We start from the raw sequence: 19,978 nt of genomic DNA, 5'->3' as shown, positions 1-19,978 counted from the left end.
ATAATGTTTTATTTAGAAAGAATTTAACGCTTTACTCGCACTAATTTTTACATTTTGTCATAGAATTGTGACATTTTATCTCCGATTAAATGTCAGGTCGTACATCGACTTATCTAAGTAAAACGAAAGAATTAAAAATATCCCAAAGTTATTTTTAAAAATAATATTACTACTTGGAAAATGTTTGATTTATTTTTTTTTATACCCGCACTCATTTAGGCTTTTTGTCGTAAAGTTGTCATATTTTATTACACAATAGCACAAACTTCAGGTAAACTCACTTTTCCTGAAAATATCCTGGTCTTGGCAAAAATGTTGCTGTTTTGACCTTGTGGACTTTATCGTGATGCTTTGGCTATTCAACATTGTGGCTACATCTATTTTTTTGGCCGTCTTTTTAACTTACAATTATCGGCTTCCGCAGCATATGGGTTTTGTAATAATTTATTGTTAAGAATTTGCAATAGTATAGTCCAGTCTACAAGTGACAAACGCGAGAACTACATTTTTAATAACTTTGAAACGGAGAAAAGACTCAATTTGAGGGTCTCTTCTAGTTGCGATAGATCTATGACCTCTCTGCCTCTGAATCCCTGTCATGTGACGCTCACTTGTCCAACTCACACTTCCGCTACTGCGTGTAAAAAGTTGGGTGATACATTAAAGAAGTTCGCTTTTGCAGGAACTTTAGCGTCAACCTTAAGTTAACATTATCACCAACTTTATGAACATTTCATAGCTCGTAAGAAAAGGCGAGTAAGTTTTCTGTGTCGGCCGTTTGTCTTAAAGCTTAGCATGTCGACGGGAGCCTCATACAACGACCAAGGAGGAGCGGAGGCTGCGGTGGAAGCGGGTCAAGAGAGCACCCCGACCTCCTCGAGCACCGGAGCTGCCTTCGGACTTTTCAGCGCCGACTTTAAAAAGTAAGCTAGCCCAGCATGTGTTCCTTTTGTCGTCACGGTGGTTGGTTTATGGCACAGTTGGGTTGTTTTTGTTGAACTCCATATGGCTAATTTCCAGTGTCGTAGTCTTGAAAAGAGGCCAGTAGCATCCACAGGCAGGGCAATGGTGGCAAATGACGGTTAGCGGTTTATAGCTGATGGTAGTACCCAGTATCAGAGTTATAACTTTTCAGGACTTAATCAGATCCGTAGTAGTGTATTTTAATACAGGCACTTTCCCCAGGGAGGGGAAATGGTTCCTGGGTGCAGACATAGAAGCAGCCCCCTGTCTCTTCTGCAGTAAGCAAAGTTGAGCGATAAAATGGGAAGACGTGGCTTGGACGTGTTTTGGGTTTGTGGTCACTGAGCTTTCCACTTTCTGGTTGGTTTGTCCAGTTGCTTTGCATCTCTCTGTGTGCTCAAGGTGTACTTGTCTTGCCTGTTTTTTGCTGTTATTTTTTCCATCTCGTGGTTGTTTTTCATATTGTAGTGTACAATTTTTGTCACATGTTTTGTCATTTTTGCGATCATTTTTTTTTTTACCATCTCCACCTGATTACTTTGTATTTTACTGTGATTATGAATTTTGGTGGCCCTTTTGTGTATTCATCTCTGTCCGCTCAATGCGTGTGGCTTTGTGATTGTTTGGGTTAGTTCAGTAAGGCTCTAGTCATTGCAATCACTGCACAGGGAGAGCTTGATAAAAGATCAACTGCAGTGGCTTCATCACAGAATCTTCAGATACCGTCATTTATTGTGAAACAGCATAAAGTGCTTGCACGTTTTTAAGCGGATGCTACACACTTCCCTGTTAAAAGGGACGCCCTCCTCCCCACTGTCGCCAAGTGGGTGGTTATAGTGGAACACCTGATCGTTGGAGTTCTCTTCCAAATCTTTCAAAGGTTTTTTACCACTTTAGAGTTTAAAGCACTTTAGGATGACATCTGCTGTGTGTGCTGGTTATAAATGAGCGAGCGCTGGGACACACGTGTAGTCCTGTTGCTGCAGGTGGATTGTGCTGACCCTATTACACAGTGGTCAAAAGGCTTAAAGAAAATGTAGAAAACTTCATTTTTTTAATGCTCATTAAAGCTGCTGTTATTCAGCTCTAAGCAAGTAAAGGAAGCCTTGGAAAGATAAGTTTGCTGCATTTCTTGTCTGTACTTTTTTTTTTTTTTTTTTTTTACCTCTTTCTGTCTCAACCTTTATAAAACTGTAGCATATGAGAATCTTTCCATGTTTGATCTACAGTTCAGTTTACTGCTGTATTAACTGCTTTTTTAAAAACCATTGTTTTCCAAATGTCAGTTATCAGTCTATACTGGGCCTGTTGACTCGTCAACAAATAAGATGGCCTTTTACTTATATCGTTGATCTTTAACTGTTGGATCAGTTTTGTGCTGCATAATGCATAGTTTATACTAATGCTGTAAATCTATGTAGAGCCTATGATGTAGCCCACATAACTGCCCCATTTGCAAACATTTATTCCTGTGCTGAGAGTAAATTATCAAATATGGAATGATGACAAAATGAAAAGTTTAAAAATGTATTTTTTATCATGAGAATTTCTTTGTTTTCTTGGCAGAAAAAAGCGCAATAACTAGCAAAACATAATATACCACCAAAAAAAGGAAATACATACTGACCCAGAATTTGACAGTCAGTACATTTCTTTGTAAGACCAGCAAATGGAGAAATGCTAATAAGTTGCCTTCATAAGCTTGTAATAAAACTGAAAGTGGGTTGTTTGTTGTGTTGCTCATGTATTTTAAGTTCCATGTCTGCATTCTACCACTAGAGGGCAGCCAATAACCAGTTTAATCATCTTTTGACTTTGGGAATTTCTTGCAAATTCTGTGACTATGCATCTCAGTTGTTCTAGTGTAACAGTCTGTGTTTGAAGGTACATACACAGGGTACCAGATTCTCTGGTCTAGACTTCACTGCAGTACTTAAAATCTGAGGAACTCAAACTTGATTTAGACTTACGCATTAAGCCTACGTCCTTGAGATGTAACCGGAAACCCCTCTTAACCCTACACTGCATCTAGTACGCTTTAGTAAATTTCCTACTAAAGCATATGTCAGGCCTCAGTCTGTTAGTAAGTTCCATGCATTCATAAAAGTGTTGGGTCACAGTTCAGCTGCTGATTTGATTTTAAGCTTTTCCTGCAGGAACCGTCCTCATGTATCTATTTGCTTTTCATGACTGATGTAGATCTTGGTTTTCTGAAATGTTTCTTATTAAGTTGAAATAAACCTTAACACTGTCTCACATGATCATCTACCCAGTTGGGGGAGGTTTGGTCATGTGTTTGGCCACCTCAGGGCCAAGCTGAGGGACCAGAAGAATATGCAAGGGCTTGAATGATCCTTCTGTTTGTATGTCTGTCGGACACAATTCACAATGACCAAGTCTGTGAATCCAAAAGGCATTTTGTGCTAGTGCATAGATCTATGTCTCATATTAGTGCTGCACGCAAGGCTTGTCAACTTCACCATGTCCATGCTTGGAGAATACATTGCATATTTGGTCATTAATGTTTTAATAGCTGAGGATAGAGTCAGTTCTTTTAAAATTAGATCCAATTTGGAAGTTTAGTTGAAATTACTCAATGTGTGTTGCACGTGATGAGAGATGTAACTTTGCTCTAATATGTTCTAGTGTTTAAAGGGCGCTTGTTTCTGTTTGAGAGCTCTGTGCTAGGGTTCAACAAATCATAGAAACATATGACTAATTTATTATCTGTGACCTAAGAGATGTCTCACTGTGGCCGAGCAGTTTGGTTGTATAGACTTATTGTATTTCTCTGTGTTGAAAGCAGTCACAAAAAATAAAAGGAATGATGGATTTAAATGGAATTATACTATTTTCACTTCCCTAAGCATGGGAAGTGCTGGAAGATTGAATTTTGTATTTGAGGCTGGTTGTGCATGTTAAATGGTTATTTGGTATTTCCAGACTACTGGCATTAGTTAGGAGTCATGCAAATTTAGGCTTGCTACTCTTGCTACTCGTGTTGCTGCTGCCAGTTTATCCCTGAATCAGCTGATAAATCCCACTTGCAAAGTCATTTTTTTTTACAATCCTTCTTTTATTACTGCTGTTTCAGTATTGTAGACTAGTCTTGCTTTTCCCAACCTGTTGATAATGTGGATCAAAATATTTTAACAACCTTGCATCGGCCACGCTTCTAGGCATGGCCGATCGTACATTTAATTTTCTCCCCTTTTATTCAACTTCAGGGCGATTCCACGTAAAACAACCAAATGTGAAAAAAAGTTCACATCTGATCTCCTCAGGGTCAGCTGTTTATTCTTCCCAGTAACTTCAGTACACAGTAGAAAACGGTACCCTCATATTATGAATATTTTCCGAGTTACAGGTACTTAAAGGACATAGAGGTGCAATGAAATTTAGTGCTTTTTAATTTTGCCAGCATTTTTCAGCCCCTTTGGCTTAAACTATGTTATGTCACATGATATTGATGCTAAAGGTAGAATAGATAGAAAAAAACAAAACAAAATCATGATTTTGTCCCAATGATTGGGACCATTGGTGGGGGTGTGTAATTGAATTGGTTACAACTGCTGACGACAGCTTAAATGTGCTCTACAGGTTTGAAAATTTCACTGGAAGAGCTCCTGTTCTTACAAAGTTATGATGGCTCAAAAAAGCTGGAAATGCTGCAAAATTTGGACCCATTTAATAACCACCTTTTTTTAGATCTGGTACTTCAGACTCATTTCCGTGTTAGTTTAAATTGATGATGATTAAGTGCCAAGAAATATTTTCACCATGAAAGCATTTTTTTTTTCTTCAAATTTTATACAAGTTATTTTACATACACATCATGAGATCTGTGATCAGATTTCTGCAAAAAGGAGAGACTACATAATAAAATGTGTTTGCGTTCACATATTACAACACAGCATTAAATGAGATGGATACACATGTGGCCTGTTTGTGATAAATATTCATTAGGAGACTGCCGTGGGTATATTATATTCTAATCAATCTCAGCAGTGATAGGGGAAAAAAGATTTGAAAAGCTAATAATCAGCCACATGTGATGCAGCTCTTTTTCTTTTCTTTTTTTAAAAAAAACTATTTGAGTTGTTTAGGTTTTTGGTGTAAACAGAAAAAAAAAAAAATTGGATGCTATTTTTCAAAAAAAAGTAAAGAAAATTGGATATTGCTGTCGCTACCAAACACTGATTTGTTCTACTCATGTGCAAATATGTACTACTGTACTTCCTGTTAGTGCTCACTGAAGACTGGATTATACTCTGTTGTGGACACATACAGCCGGTGACCCGACGGCCAAGTAGTGATTGCTGTTTTATACTTTTCATGTTCATGGGTCCACTTGGGTCCCTGTGTTGTGAATTTCGTCCGCAGAGAATTTACATTACAATGCACCAACCAAGCATGTGCCCAGGCGGCGGATTACAAAGAACTATAAAGGGAATAACTTCTTGGCCGTTAGGTCTCCTGCTGTCTGTGTTCTGCAACAGAGTATATTTCAGGTTTTAAATGGTTACTATAGATGGTGTAAAGGATTAATTTAGCTTGAAAAGCACACACTTTAATTGTGCATTCTTTTTGTGACCATCGTATGGCGATACCTGTGTTTGCAAAAAGATGTCCGGTCCCATAAAAGTGTAGGAAGGTTGACTTTGTAAACATTTGTCTGATGGGCTCAGTTACTCATTGTAGTTTCTACTAAATTCAGCAGTAAGTTGACTGTGGAAATTATCCACATTATGCTCACTGGCTAACAACCTGTCAATCAGAAATCCCCAGCCAATGAGAGCGTGATAATCAGTCAGATTCATCCATGGCTTGTTTCAAAACACAGAAGATGGTAACAGTGAAAATGCTCACCTTGAGACTTTAGAACAGGACTTCAACATGGTAGCTATGTCCTTGTCCTTTTTTACTTTCTATCATGTTACTCAAGAAAATGTTTTGGAGGAGGGAGCTTTGGATATACCTGCCAAAATAATTCTGTCATATCGTGTGTGATGAATGTGATACTGTGTAGAGCAAAAACTTTGCCCAATTTGCGCCAATGTTGCTTTCAAAACATTTCGAAATTGAGTCATTACTCAGTCCCTCATGTTAGTCATCTACTCTGGAATAAAGTCCACATTTCTCCCTCTTCAAAACCCTTTTGTACCATTCACATCTCCAGGAGTATTTCCTGACATTCAGTTTGGTGCTGTTATCTTTGATGTAGGCCTGTCCTGTTGGCATTGTCAGTAAAACTTGGCAGACGCATGTGCTCTTAGTGGTGCCAATTTAAAGTAGATTATTGTGCAGTGGTGGTGATGAAAAGTAGCTCAGTGTTTACCCACCAGAGATAAGGCCCTCCTTTTTCCTCTAGAGGGAAGTGACCATAGTCACACAGAGGCAGAGTCACATACACAACCAGGAGCCAGGTGAGACAGCTTTCCATATGAAAGTCAGCATTTTTCAGAATAGAGGAATAACAGTTTAATATGGTAATGGCTAATTAGCCAAGTAAGCGGTCATTACCCTCAGGCATAAGGATAACTTGCCATTAGTGAGCTGACGGGGCATCTTGTGACTTTTTTTTTTTTTCCCCCTTTGCCCAACAGAAGAGGAAGGGAGTACTGGTGAATGACAGTGACAAAGCAGTGGAGCCTGTGCTGTTTTTCCACAGTTCCTAGCTTTGACAGTTATGAACTGGACAAGAAGACAGCTGTAAATAAAGCCAAGAGAACTTGGGAGTACACCCTGAAGGAAAGTAATTACCACAGCTCTCTTTGGTCCGTGGAAATTCAGTCAGCCGTGGTTTTGTGGACTCTGTTCTTTAGACAGCTAACACACACACACGCACAGACACCACTGAATGGACTGCAGCAGTATGGACGCTGGTTTCTCTTCTTTGCGCTCGGAGGCAGCAGGAGCCATGAGGACAGTGTTGGTGTCTGCTGAGAACTTACAGCTTACTCTGAAGCCTGAGCTCAGTCAGGAAGAACAGTCACTCACACACACCAACAGTAGCCCTAAGGACTCACACAAAGCCGGGTACTGTAGTAAGACAACACAGGTTATTGTTTTCTTGTAACATCTGACAGCTAAATATATGCGTTTCCTTTAAATAACACTGAAGTCTTTAGATGTAACTAATAGAGGTAACAAATTTTTAAAATGATGACTATTTGTGGATGGAAACTGAATTTTCAGATTACTATTGCAAATTATTCCTTTAGAATTAAGATTATCATATGAAAAAAGTATGAACAACAGTCAACAACAACAGTCATTGACTTGAGTGCAGTCTTTTTAACTTGGCAATGTTTAAAGTGGATTTAATTAAAGTATTGAAACCTATAATGAATTAAAAGTAAAGCTGTTTTAACTCCTGAATGCTAAAAAATGTCACAGGATCAGGTCTAAATAGTTATGACCAAAGTTGTAGAAGCGTAGATGCTGTTTTCTTTCCTGTCACCTCTGAACTTTAACTCTGTTAAAAGGGAGTTCTTCCTTCCCAAAGTTGCACATTCTCACCTTTGGAAAGACTGCTAGGCACTGGTGAGTGTGATGCCTTGGTGTTACACAGGCGAGTTCAGCATCTCATGGATTTTGTACAAGGGAGCAGTTAAAGACAGTTTAAAGTTTGATCTAAATGTCTGGACAAGTTCACATACCATGGTAGCAGATCTGACATGTCAGTGTTTTTAACAAAATGCTTGTTAACAGTGTAAATTGACAGTTTTTATATCATTTAACAGTGTCACCATTTGTCTATTACAGTAACATATAAAGTAAAGTCAAGGTTGTTGGGAATTTCATTAGTTATGTTTGCTTCTCAGTGGTGTAAACTGACTGAAGTGATACTGAAGTGATACCAAACAAAATATTACATATTCACATGCAGTAGAGCTTTCTTCAGATTTAGTTCAATCATTTTGAGGCTGTATATAAAATATTGTAAAGGTTTCAAAGATTTAGTTGCTGTCCAACAAAAACTATTTTTTTGTTTACAGATTAAGAAACTAAAGTTTGACCTTTTGAGCTTTAGGATATAAAATATAATTGCTTATTCATTTTATCCTATGAGACATTTGTGTGAAATAATTAGCATGTAAATTCCTGAGTTCTAGATAAAATCTTGACCCTTGACCTTAGACCACCAAATTGTAATAGGCTTTTGCCTAAATTCAATTTGGATGTTTGTGTTTTTTAAATTCACTTAATGTTTTTAAGACATAGCTTCCTCACAATGGGCAGACCCAAAGCTCATAAACACAATGCATCTGTGTCAGTGATAAATAATGTCATGCATCTGGATTGCAGCTGAAGCGCCATGTTGTTGAGTCACTGCTGCTAAATATTGGCAGATTTGACCTTGTCATTAATTTTGACCATTTTGGATAAGCACCAGGTTATTATATACCTAAAATAAAACAGAACATATCTGCATTCATTATTTTTGTCTCCAGCTTGCTTTCCATCCTGCACAGCATCTCTGTGGAACAAACATCCTGTTGTGTGGGTTGTTTTTGAGCAACATTGCCTGTTTGAATTAGTCAAGGAATTAACATGGTGATCGTGTGATTGCTGAGTAGCATCATTGTTATGATGCTGTTGTGTTGTTGTTTAGGACACCATTGTTGCTGCATTGTGAGCGTACACATCATCCATTTATTTGACCATGTATGGCTCTTGTATTTGTGCCTATGTCCTATACAAGCATGAGTTATGCTTCAAATCTAAAAACTTATAACCCGAAATGCCAGGATGTTCCTCCTCTAGCTCAGTAGGTAGAGCAGCTCATCTATTAATTGGAGGGTTGGTGGTTCAATCCCCGGCTGCTCCAGTCTCATCCACAGTCGGAATGTGTGTGAATGTTGGATAAAAGCATGAAGAATCAAAGTGCTTCTCTGCTGTCTGAATAGTGAATCTGTAAAGCACTTTGAGTGCTCAGGTAGAGTAGAAAAGTGCTATATAAGAACCAGTCCATTTACCATTTACCATCTTAACCCTAGGCTGTAACCTTCCAATTGGACTTATTGCAGTCTGCCTCGACCCAACATGTAGTTACGTTTCTCTAGAGGTGCACAAAATGGCCTGTATTTGTATAGCGCTTTACTAGTCCTAAGGACCCCAAAGCGCTTTACACATCCAGTCATCCACCCATTCACACACACATTCACACACACAAACTGTTAGGCGGATGGTTACTGCTTAATATTCAACCTAGATTTCCCGCTGAAGCATAATTCGGGCATAAGTAAAGCAACTAACCACTGACCACAATAACACCCAGGATGCCTTCTGTCCTCAGGAATGAAGACCTTAAAGAGATGTTGGAGAGCAGCAAGGAGTCGCTCAAACTGGAGGCCATGAAGAGAATTGTCGGGGTGAGTGCATCACGGGAATCCACTAAAGCATTTCTTTTAAGTAACTGAGCCATTTTGTGCTGGTAATAAAATTGTTTTATACTTTATTTATTTATTTTTTTCTCCAGCTCATTGCCAAGGGCAAAAGTGCCTCCGAGTTGTTTCCTGCTGTGGTGAAGAATGTTGCGAGTAAAAATATCGAGGTATGACACAATTGAGGAATAATTCGCACTACTCACTGTTATGATTCATTTCATTCTCACGCAACGCAGCACGTGGCTTCCCAAAGCATGACGCCCAAGGGGGGAACTTACAGAACAATAGTTAGATCCACTGACAATCTTTTTCTTACTTTAGATTGCATGCATGTGCTTGAACATTTAAAGTTAGTGTTTCTACAGAAAGCAAAGCAAGGAAACAGGAAATGGTCGCAGCAGATTAAGATAATATTGTTAAATAGACTCGGTCTGTGTTCTGGAAATAAATACCTAATACATCTCTTCACTGGTAAGAAAATGCACCTCTTTGTTAGGTGTATTACGTTTCTAGCAAGTTCAGAAAGTTACACTGACTTCTGTGTCTTGGACTACAAAGTATGAAAAAACAGCAGCATTATTATGCAGAGCTAATTAAAATTAGATTATTTCTCAGCCCTACTTTGAGCCATAAATTGGTACAGCAGCAGCAACAGCATAAATATTCTGTAAAGCTGCTGTGAGCCTGCGTCAGCATGCCACTGAATACTGCGAGCCTTGGAAAAACTCGACCACCGCCTATTCCAGTGAATGACCGAACATTAAGCAGCAGCTCAAGAGGCGCTCCCATGCCCAGAGCCTGTGAATATTGATTAGCAGCAGCAGAATAATCAGGTTGCATGAGAGGCAGCATGTAAGCCGGGGTGGTGGGGTGTGGAGGGGGGTCCAGCCAGGCCAGGCGCTGTGTGCGAGGCATGCAGCCGAACCAGCTCGTGGCAGGGGTATGGGAGCAGGTGGGTGGATGTAATTGGGGGAAGAGAGCTCCGAGTCACATCTTCTCTCTCCTGCCTCATACACACCAGCTGCTAAGGTAGTGTGAGGTCTTGGTCTGTGCTTTCTTTCTCTTCTCAGTTTCTGCTCAGCTACAGTATGTTGTACTAAAAATGGCCTCTTATTTCGCTCCCGCCGTCATCCCTTCTAGTTCGTGTCATCTCGAGCTGCCCATGAGCCCCACCAATTAGAGCGTGAGCGTAACTGCACAAGAACATGCAGTTTATTGATAGCGTTTCGTGATTTAATGTTGGTGCTCTTTGTTTTATTTACTGAATTTTACCCTGAAATCCAGGGAAAAAATAAAATAACATGAGATGGAGCAAGTTTCACCTGTACTGCACGTAATTGCCTACTTAGCAGTTCAAAACGAAGTCCATTGCATGCTCTGTGGTCACACAAACCCGATCCTTGAGGGCAGATGGGTTTTGTCTCCTTTTTTTTATAGTGAGTAATGCCATTACTTCCAGCAGTAATGGCCTCAATGATGATTGAGAACTGTGCTCTGATACCACAGGTCAATACTCGTTGCATTAGAAAGCATGGTGCTGATTACTAGCTAAAGCGCTTGGTGATTTGTACCTTAAATGTAACCTTAGTCCTGACCTCTAGTTTAAATCAGGTTATAAATTAAAAATAGTTCCTTAGGTAAATCATTTTTCATAACCCTTTCCTCCCAGTTTCATGGTCTCCAACCCAACGGGCTCATAGGAAGAAAATTAGCTCCGTCTAGTCTCCTCTCTCGGAATAGCTGATGTGAATCAGCAGGCAAACCACCTTTGACCTCTAGTTAAACTTGTCAGAATCCAGGACAAATATTATCTCAGGCTTTCCGGTGAGCAAAGAATAGGTGAGGGAGCCAAAGCACAAGACTCGGGAGGGAAATATAAACACATAATACAGCTCCTCTGTCTGAAACTGCTCTCTATTGAGAGTGCAAGTTTTGAAATTAAAACAGGAAAGCTTTCCACCTCCCTCGACCCGCCCCCAACCGCCAATCCCCAGTCTCTTAAAATAATAAACTCAAATTCTTCCCTTAGAAAAATCAACGTAAAGGAAGCCGTATTGTGTTTTATTTCTTTCTATATTTTGTACTCTTCTTGTCTGTAAAAAAACGAAACGGCGTGTCCTCACACAAACCTGCTTAAATTTTCCAACACAGCTGGTTTGCTCAATTATTTCCATGTCTGCTGCAATGGTTTTTCTTTTATAGCCGTTTCGTTTTATTGCCGTTTTTGATGTCATTGTTCTTCGCAGCTCAAGAAGCTTGTGTACGTGTACCTGGTGAGGTATGCAGAGGAGCAGCAGGACTTGGCATTGCTGTCTATTAGTACATTCCAGCGGGCCCTTAAGGTAACATTCAGTCTCTCTGGATGCGGATAGATGAATGTGTTGATGATCAGAGGATGATAAATGTCTCACTTCTCACTGCTTTTCTCTTGGTGCTGGGAGGCACTGTTTTTGTTGTAGCGCACTGTCTCACTGACAATTTGTTTCTGTGCCAGGACCCAAACCAGTTCATCCGGGCTAGTGCTCTGAGGGTTTTGTCCAGTATCCGTGTCCCCATTATTGTCCCCATTATGATGCTGGCCATCAAGGAGGCTGCAGCTGACCTGTCCCCATATGTGAGGAAGACTTCAGCACATGCGATCCAAAAGCTGTACAGGTAAAGACATCAATGGATAAAGCAGCTGCAAGCTGTAAGCTTTACTGACTCATCTTACTGCCTCAACAGTGAACTGAGCAGTTAATGCAGTGAAGGTTGGGCAATGTTGGCATAAGGGGCTTTGCCCCGCTTTTATCGCTCTCTTATCTTAGTAGTAGGTGCATGTTTGATGATCAGTGATGGTTCTTTAGAAAACCAGGCACAGTTTTGTTATTTATCTGCACTCCTATCAGATTCATGAAATTCCTTCATGCTCTATATACCGTAGACCTCTTATGCTTTTCCTTATGTTCTGTTCTATATTGTAGAGACTTGGCAAAAGGCTTTGTGAGTTTATCCCAATGTACACATAGAAGACAGAAACCCCCCTCACAAAGTGGGGTAATAAGTTTTACTGTGAGCTGTAGAAGTCCATACATTTGGAATAAGCTTCAACGCATTTTTAAAATTCCTGTCTTCAAACAACAAACACCTCTAAAATAACTGTTGCTACTTGATTTTGAAGCCTGTATGGCGTGGATCTGTCAAAACTTTGCTCTACATGAGGCTTATCCTATCGTTTTCATGTGCCACTGTCTAGATGTATTGGATTTTTAAAAATGTTTTTATTTTATGATTTCTACGGCAATCTTAGGATATTTAGTGATTCTTGTTGGTGTGATAATGTACATTTGGAATTGTATATACATTTGCTGTTTGTTACCTGATTTTATGCAACTTATAAGCTTTGGGGAAGTCTGTTTCACAAAGAACTATCTTATGTTATCAATTTGAAATTTGTATTTTAATTGATTTTTTTGAATAAAATGAATTCAAACTGAATATAGGGTTATAATGAGAGAAACTCATATTAAACATGGCATGCAACCTGTTTGTGTGAGCACAGCAACTTGCGAAGAGCTGCCAGTCAGAGGTAAGTGGTTTTAGGGGTAGGATTGCGTTAAAAGGGGAGGAGCTAAAACAGCTTGTTTCAGACAGAGGAGAAACTGAGGGGCTGTATTGAGCTCTGGATTAGTCGTAGTTTCGGGCTACTGGATTTAATTGGTTATGAAAATGTTTCGTGCTGATCTAACTTGTCTCTGTTATTTAAGAGCAGCTACTCTCCTGTCTGCTAACATAACAGCAGTGTAACCTAGGGTGTTTTACACATATTTATAAAAATATGTGGAATGATGTTTTACAGTAGTCTAAAGTGAAGCAGTGACGGATTGATGCAGGGAGTGGCTTTGGTTAAGCACGCACAGACATCTTTGTATTCTGAACACACAGCAGGGACATGATTTAATTTGTTAGTCTGTATGTGAATAATTGCCATTCTGTAGTTGACAATTAGTTTCCAACCTCTTTGTCTTTTGTCCTCAGCCTGGACCCAGATCAGAAGGAGCAGCTGATCGAAGTGATCGAGAAACTATTGAAAGACAAAAGCACGGTAAGCAGACACAGAGTACTGTAGTGCTTGACAGTACACCTCCCATGTTTGAGAACGAAGACCACTGGAGGGCGCCCCAGTCAAGTGATTCTTCTCTTAGCTCTCCATCCCACAGCTCATTCGGCAATGCCACGGTTTGTTAACACCCACTTAAACCCACACATCTTCAGATGCTCCTTGTTAAGTGTCCATTTGGAAGGAATTTTCGCACTGATGCTAGTGTCAGCTTAATTTTCTCAAAGGCCAGCTTCTTCTTTTTTTTTTTCAAGTTTTCTCCCAAAATGGACCGTAAATGAGTTGGATTCTCAAATTCTGCATTTTGGCCAATCACAGACACAATGCAGAAGGCACATTAGAAGTCAGCAGGCAGCGCATTAATTTGACGAGGTCACAGTGAATACTAAGGGTGCTGAAATGCCAATTTCAAATATGTAGACACTGGCTGGAGGATGCAGTGCGTTGTGTTTGCATGTGCAAATCATGCACAGTTTGTTATAATTATGTATTCATAGAGTATGCCTACCATTATATAAACAAAGCAAAGCGGCTTAGGCCAAACGGGAGTGGGGGGGTGGAAAGCCCAGTACCAGATGCATAGCATATTTAGCCCCAGACGCTAACGAAGACAGATGACTTCTCCCTGTTGGAGCCCACATTGTGAGGCAGGGGACAGAGAGAGAGGGCACTATCATCACACAGACGCACAAGCACATCAGTCGGTGATGAATGGTGAAAAACCTAAATGCAGTGGATACTGAATAGCTTTCAAGTGAGGCGATGCATTCGACGATGCCATGTAGAATTTACAAGTCCCACAATAATGTCCCAGAGCTGAATCGGTGCCATCAGAGGTTCTTGTTATATTATATGTAATGTAAAGGATTACTCCTGCTACTACAGTCGAGTGTTAGTGTACTAGCTGGATGGCTGTTTTGTGCTGCCTTTAATAACTTTCTAGGATCCTTGTTAAGTGTGAAATAAAAACCCTGATGATGACATCAGTTGTTATATATGATTGTGAATATTTGTTATGTAGGTTCTATTATGAACTCAGCGGTCGCACTTACTTTGGGGTGGCAAAGCATTTTTTAATCTTTGTCTCATATTAAGAGAATATCTCACATTATGACTGGCTTAAGTTTACAAAGATGAATATCTCACAGTATACGTGTGGTCCAAACAAACAAATGTGCCGATCTATGATTTTCATCCCTGCTGAAATCTAAAAATGAAAACCAGACTGCAATTTAAATAAAAGGTAACAGTTTTAACAGGTATGTTAACAGGTGAACACTATTTTCATACAATTCTTGCCAAAAATTAACTCTCAGCATTAGAAATCTGGGCTATTTTGCTTCTGTAGCAGAGTGTGAGTTAGTATGTCTCAGCTTTTGCTGGTTTGATTTTCTTCATCAAAATCACATCTGTTGATGTTTGCAGACGTGAAATGCTAATTTTCCAGGCTAGCCTCTCGATAATGTTGCTTATAATATTGGAGAAAATGTGGTCAAGAAGACGAGGCATTTGGAGCAGTTGTAAATGACTGAAAGATTACATATCTAATTCATAAAAATAACACAGCCCAGATCACCATCCTTTTTATGTAATTTTTGCATTTTGTATCTTTTTAAAAATATATATATCAGCATTTTCAGGAATGCCATTGCTTATGACTAGTCATAACTAATTCTGGCTTGGATATATGAACATCACATGAATTTGTCAAAGAATCCACCTTTTCTTCTCCTGCTATGACAAAATATCATAGCCAAGTTACAAATATCTGTTTAGAAAAGAGCCCAATTCCCCAAACTGTGTCTGTCACAAGGTGACTGGAAAGGTCACTGTTACCTCTTTTAATTTTACACGTTCCCACGAGATCATGGAAGTGTGCTAAGGAGATGTCCTTGGGTTAGTTGTCTTGTTGTCCAGGGTGAAACATAGAGGAGACTGAGCCTTTCCAATAGCTGTTCCTAACCCCCAGTAAACCCCATTCCCCAACAAAGACTGTTTTTAAAGACCTGGTTGAAAACTCATTTTTATTCCTTTGCCTGTAAATCAGATCGAGTTTTGATGGGACTTTTGTGGATGTTTTTTAACGCTGTATAGCACTTTGATCAATGCCAGTTGTTTTTAAATGTGCTTATAAATAATTTGATGAGACTTGACTGTAAAGGGTATCTATATGCATTCATGCCTAGACATTTAGGTGTGCTAATAATTAATGTCGACGATTCAGGGTGTACAGCAGGGCTACGGATCTGGTTTTACATAACGAAAAACATATTTTGTATTTATAAAGCTATCAAAATTTCAGTTTTTAACAACAACTCTATTGGGACCTCACGTTTTTCTGGCAGCTTTTCAGTCAGATTTCAATTTGTTGCACAGTTTCTCTTTATGTATCACTAATAAGTTAGCTGTGTGGCTTAAAGCTGTTGAGCTGGTATCACAATGGGATTAGTGGAAGATGGAAGCATTTGGTTATCGTTCAGGCTGTGGCGTTGTCCTGGCCTGCTGACATTTACCTTTACAGATGTGCCTCTTTGTTGGTTAAATGGCTGTGACACATGTGGTGGTGGGTTGGGGGGGCTGCTTATAGGCAGGATGGTTTAAAGAGAAAATGGGAAGGCCTGATGACAGAGACAACACAGGAGTTTGTGCAGCTGTTTTACTGTGATGGATCTATTATCCAGCCATTACAAGATAAATGATCGATCTCTCCCGTCCTCTCCCCCATGCACCTTCTGCAAAATTGAAATGAGAAGAGAAAGGAGGAGCAGTTGGGGGGAGTGGCAGTGGGGGTACTATGATTAGGGGCTAGGTGAGATGCCCATTAATTTAAGAGAAAAAGGAGAGAGGGAGGGAGGTAGGAAGAAGAGAGCAAGCAGAGGGAGGATAGGCCGACCCCACACTGGGCCATCAATCAAAAAGGCGCGCGTTGTCTCTGACGTGATGACCCAGCACTCTGCCTTCCTGGCACCCTAATTAGAATTCATAGCAAAATGGATGCAAGGAAACGGTTTGAGCCCTTCATAATTTTATAGGAAATTTATTGTTATTAGAAGAACCATTTGCTTAGTGTGATTTTTCCATTACCGGCTTGTCATGCAGGGTAGATAATATGGCCGAGGTAGGGGAGGGGGAGGAGGTGTATGAACTCCATAGATTGGGGTGTCAGTTTTGTTGATGGTGCATGTAGTTTACCTTGGAGCTGTGTCTAATGGGGGAAGTTGGTAGAGAATGCACAAAGCCTTGCTGCAGGATGCACGTGCTAAGGAGTGTTGCTTTTAATAGCCTCAGAGACAGGAGAGGGTCAGAAGTAAGACAAAAATACACACAGACATACTTAGAAATCCATGTTTTACTAAATGCTTTGACTAAGTTAGTCTGCTGTAAAATGTTATTGACACTGATGCTTAAATGAAGGTTGCTGGAAAGATTTATGCTACCGGTCAGACTCTATGAATAGTTTTCGTTGGAACGTCTTTCTATATATTACAGTGGTTGTACAAGTGCTTTAAATTCTTTTTAAATTCTGAAAGGATTGGATAGAGGTGTGATGATTTAGTTTTTGTGGCTTTAACTAATCATTTTTATTTAAAGTTCCATTTAGACTCATGATGATGATGATGATGATGATGGTGGGATATAGTGAAACATGGGTTAGGGGTTATACTTCCAAACACATTTTTTGTGTGAACTACAATTAAAAATATTTGGTGAAACATTAGGTAAAAGCTAAAGTATAATAATTAGTTTTTAGCAGTTGTTGAAGACCAGATCAACTTGCGAAGAGCTTCCAATCACAGGTAAACGGTTTTAGGGGTAGGTTTGCCTTAAAACGGGAGGAGCTAAAACAGCTTGTTTCAGACAGAGGAGAAACTGAGGGGCTGTATCGAGCGCTGGATTAGTCGTAGTTTCGGGCTACTGGATTTAATTGGTTATGAAAATGTTTCGTGCTGATCTAACTGGTCTCTGTTATTTAAGAGCAGCTACTCTCCTGTCTGCTAACATAACAGCAGTGTAACCTAGGGTGTTTCAGATAACCCAGTGGGCTGATGATGGCAGAAAGTTTAAGCGGTACAACCTCAAAGGTGTGGTTGCCTCTGTGTTTAAAACGGAGTGTGGACCTGATGATTGAACAGGCTGACTACTGGAAAGAGTTGTCAACAGTTTTGCTATATATACAGGAGCCTGGGTTTATAGGACTTTGTACAGTGTATCCGCAAAGTATTAGAAGTGGATCACTTATTCCACATTTGATCATGTTTCAGCCTTTTTCCAAAATGGATTAAATTCATTTTTCACCTTAAAATTCTACACAGTCCTGCGAATACTTTCCAGATACACTGTAAGTAATAACATTTTAAAATTCTGAATTTCACTGAAGCAAGTGAAGCAGTAATAGGGGTGACAGGAGTATCTGTTGTTTTTTGTTGGCAGCTTAACTGCTGCATTCTGGGTTATTTGAAGACGTGCAAAGAAGGACTGAGAAATGCACATGAAAAATGAGTCGGAATAATCAAGAGGGGAAAAATGAAAGTTAGAATTATGCATGTGTCTGTGTGTGTTACTATTGGCCTTAGTACATTAATCAGTGTCCAGAGCGCCATGTCATTCCTTGAATATACATAAAATTCCTGTGCATGTCATGAAATATAACTATATACAGCACTGCAGTATAGTAAAACATACTTGTTTGATCCTGTAGTAATTCATCCGCCCTTATAAGTGTGTGATTTCTCTGGGAATCTACAGACGGCAGCTATGCACATGCACATCTCTCACACTCACAATCAATGCAGGCTCATGACAGTGCTGATGGGTAAATGCTCTGGGTTCCCACAGGGCCACCAGGGGCCAGAAGGCTTTAATTGGGAAGACTGAATTCTGCTCCCTTTCTCTTCATCTTCACCTGCCTGCGATAATGCTGTTTGCATATTAATACACCGCCGTGTCACTCACTCAGCCTTGCAGTCAGTCAGCGAGGCAGCAGGCAGTTGGGTGATGGTGTGGGTGGGAGTGGGGGGTGAGCAACAGTCAAATGGGTTTTTTCCCTTTACCAATAAAGCATAGTTGATTATTGGATCTCTCAGCTGCTGCTTCCTCCTTGGCTTGCTTTCCACATGAACTGAACACTTATGCTTCAGAAAAACATTCTTACTGACGGGCTTCTCTCAAACACAAAGCAGTAGATAACTTATGTTTTTAAGTGCAAACAATTTACTTTCAATTATCAACTAACTGCTTACAGGATGAACTGTGTATTTTAATCAAAGCTGTAAATTGCCATTGCTTTTTTGAAAGTGCAATTATAATACTTTGCAACCAGGGTCACGTCTGTTAACCAGTGTTTTATTTCTCTAGAGTTTGTGTATATTGCAGCTTGGCCAATTTGCTTAACAAAACAATTTGCTTAACAAATCTATACAACCCTCATTAACTCACATGTTAACAGTGGAGTGAAATAAATGGGGGAAAAAAACCATTTTCCTCATGAGTTTGCTTCTCTCTGTTCTTTGTTTTAATTTTGATCCTTTCTATAGCTGGTGGCTGGGAGTGTGGTCATGGCCTTTGAGGAGGTGTGCCCAGATCGCATCGATCTGATCCACAAGAACTACAGAAAACTGTGTAATCTGCTGGTGGATGTGGAGGAGTGGGGCCAGGTGGTCATCATCTCTATGCTGACCCGTTATGCCAGGACACAGTTCACCAGTCCCTGGATGGAGGTAAGGGTTTCATGGACCTAAAGCCAATGGTGATTCACATTTGTAAAGTATCAGTTACATAGACTGTATGTAAAAGATGTGCAAAGCCAGTGTGATGCCACCTGTTGGTTTTTTGGACTGCACATTTGTGAAACAGTTGACTACTGTTATGTTTTTGGAGACAGAAGTTACTATATTAAGACAACAGGGTTGAATTATGCTAAGAAGCTTGGTTAGCAAGCTGCATCCATAAACTGCATGGGTGCATCACACGGGCACAGGCTATTTAGTGCTATCAAACAGACTAATAACTGTCCTTGTACTTCACACCAAACCACATTACTTGATAGCTATTGCCTTTTAAACATTCTCCAAAGTGAACCATGAGCTTAAATGCACTCAAGATCACCAGTTCACTGACTTAAATTAGAGGAAGAGAGGCCTAGCAGACAGTTGGCCACAGCTGCCTGTGTCAGCACATCTGTCAAAGTGGTCCGTGCCAAAAATGGCAGTTCCTGGAATAGCCACTTAACGCCAGCTCCAAAAGAGTGTCAGTCTCTGTAAACATCCAGGTTAAAAAGCCCAAATTTAGAGCATTAAAACACACATCCACAGCCTGGTACAAATAACACATGTGTTCTATGAATAGGTTCCGCCCTACATGACAATTGTCGTGTCCCCCCCCCCCCCCCCTTACTTATCTGTATGGATTCTGGTGAGGTTTATGGTTAGGTATGTAGCTGCTTTGCCTGACAGGTGTGTCTGCTGCGATCCATCTTCACTGATTCAAGTTACTGGACTGGACTTCTCAATGTTGTTTTTGCTGT

At 40.0% G+C, this 19,978-nt stretch overlaps 1 protein-coding gene across 3 annotated transcripts in view; it reads left to right on the top strand.

Moving 5' to 3' along the window:
- Nucleotides 1–596: 596 nt before the first annotated feature.
- Nucleotides 597–19,978, top strand: part of ap3b1a (adaptor related protein complex 3 subunit beta 1a) — a 59,333-nt gene continuing 39,951 nt past the window's right edge. For 2 of the 3 annotated variants that reach the window (XM_013277531.3, XM_019360674.2), the window contains exons 1-8: nt 786–923; nt 6,570–7,002; nt 9,266–9,341; nt 9,449–9,523; nt 11,603–11,698; nt 11,851–12,011; nt 13,374–13,440; nt 18,990–19,172. In XM_013277531.3, coding sequence (XP_013132985.1) covers nt 6,824–7,002; nt 9,266–9,341; nt 9,449–9,523; nt 11,603–11,698; nt 11,851–12,011; nt 13,374–13,440; nt 18,990–19,172 — 837 coding nt within the window. In that variant the 5' untranslated portion in view covers nt 786–923; nt 6,570–6,823. Of the gene's footprint in view, nt 924–6,569; nt 7,003–9,265; nt 9,342–9,448; nt 9,524–11,602; nt 11,699–11,850; nt 12,012–13,373; nt 13,441–18,989; nt 19,173–19,978 lie in introns of all 3 variants that reach the window. The other variant, XM_019360672.2, reaches the window with a different exon arrangement.

The sequence above is a fragment of the Oreochromis niloticus genome, linkage group LG7 (assembly GCF_001858045.2).
Source record: "Oreochromis niloticus isolate F11D_XX linkage group LG7, O_niloticus_UMD_NMBU, whole genome shotgun sequence".
Lineage (NCBI taxonomy): Eukaryota > Metazoa > Chordata > Actinopteri > Cichliformes > Cichlidae > Oreochromis > Oreochromis niloticus.
This window is presented reverse-complemented; position numbering and strand designations above follow the sequence as displayed.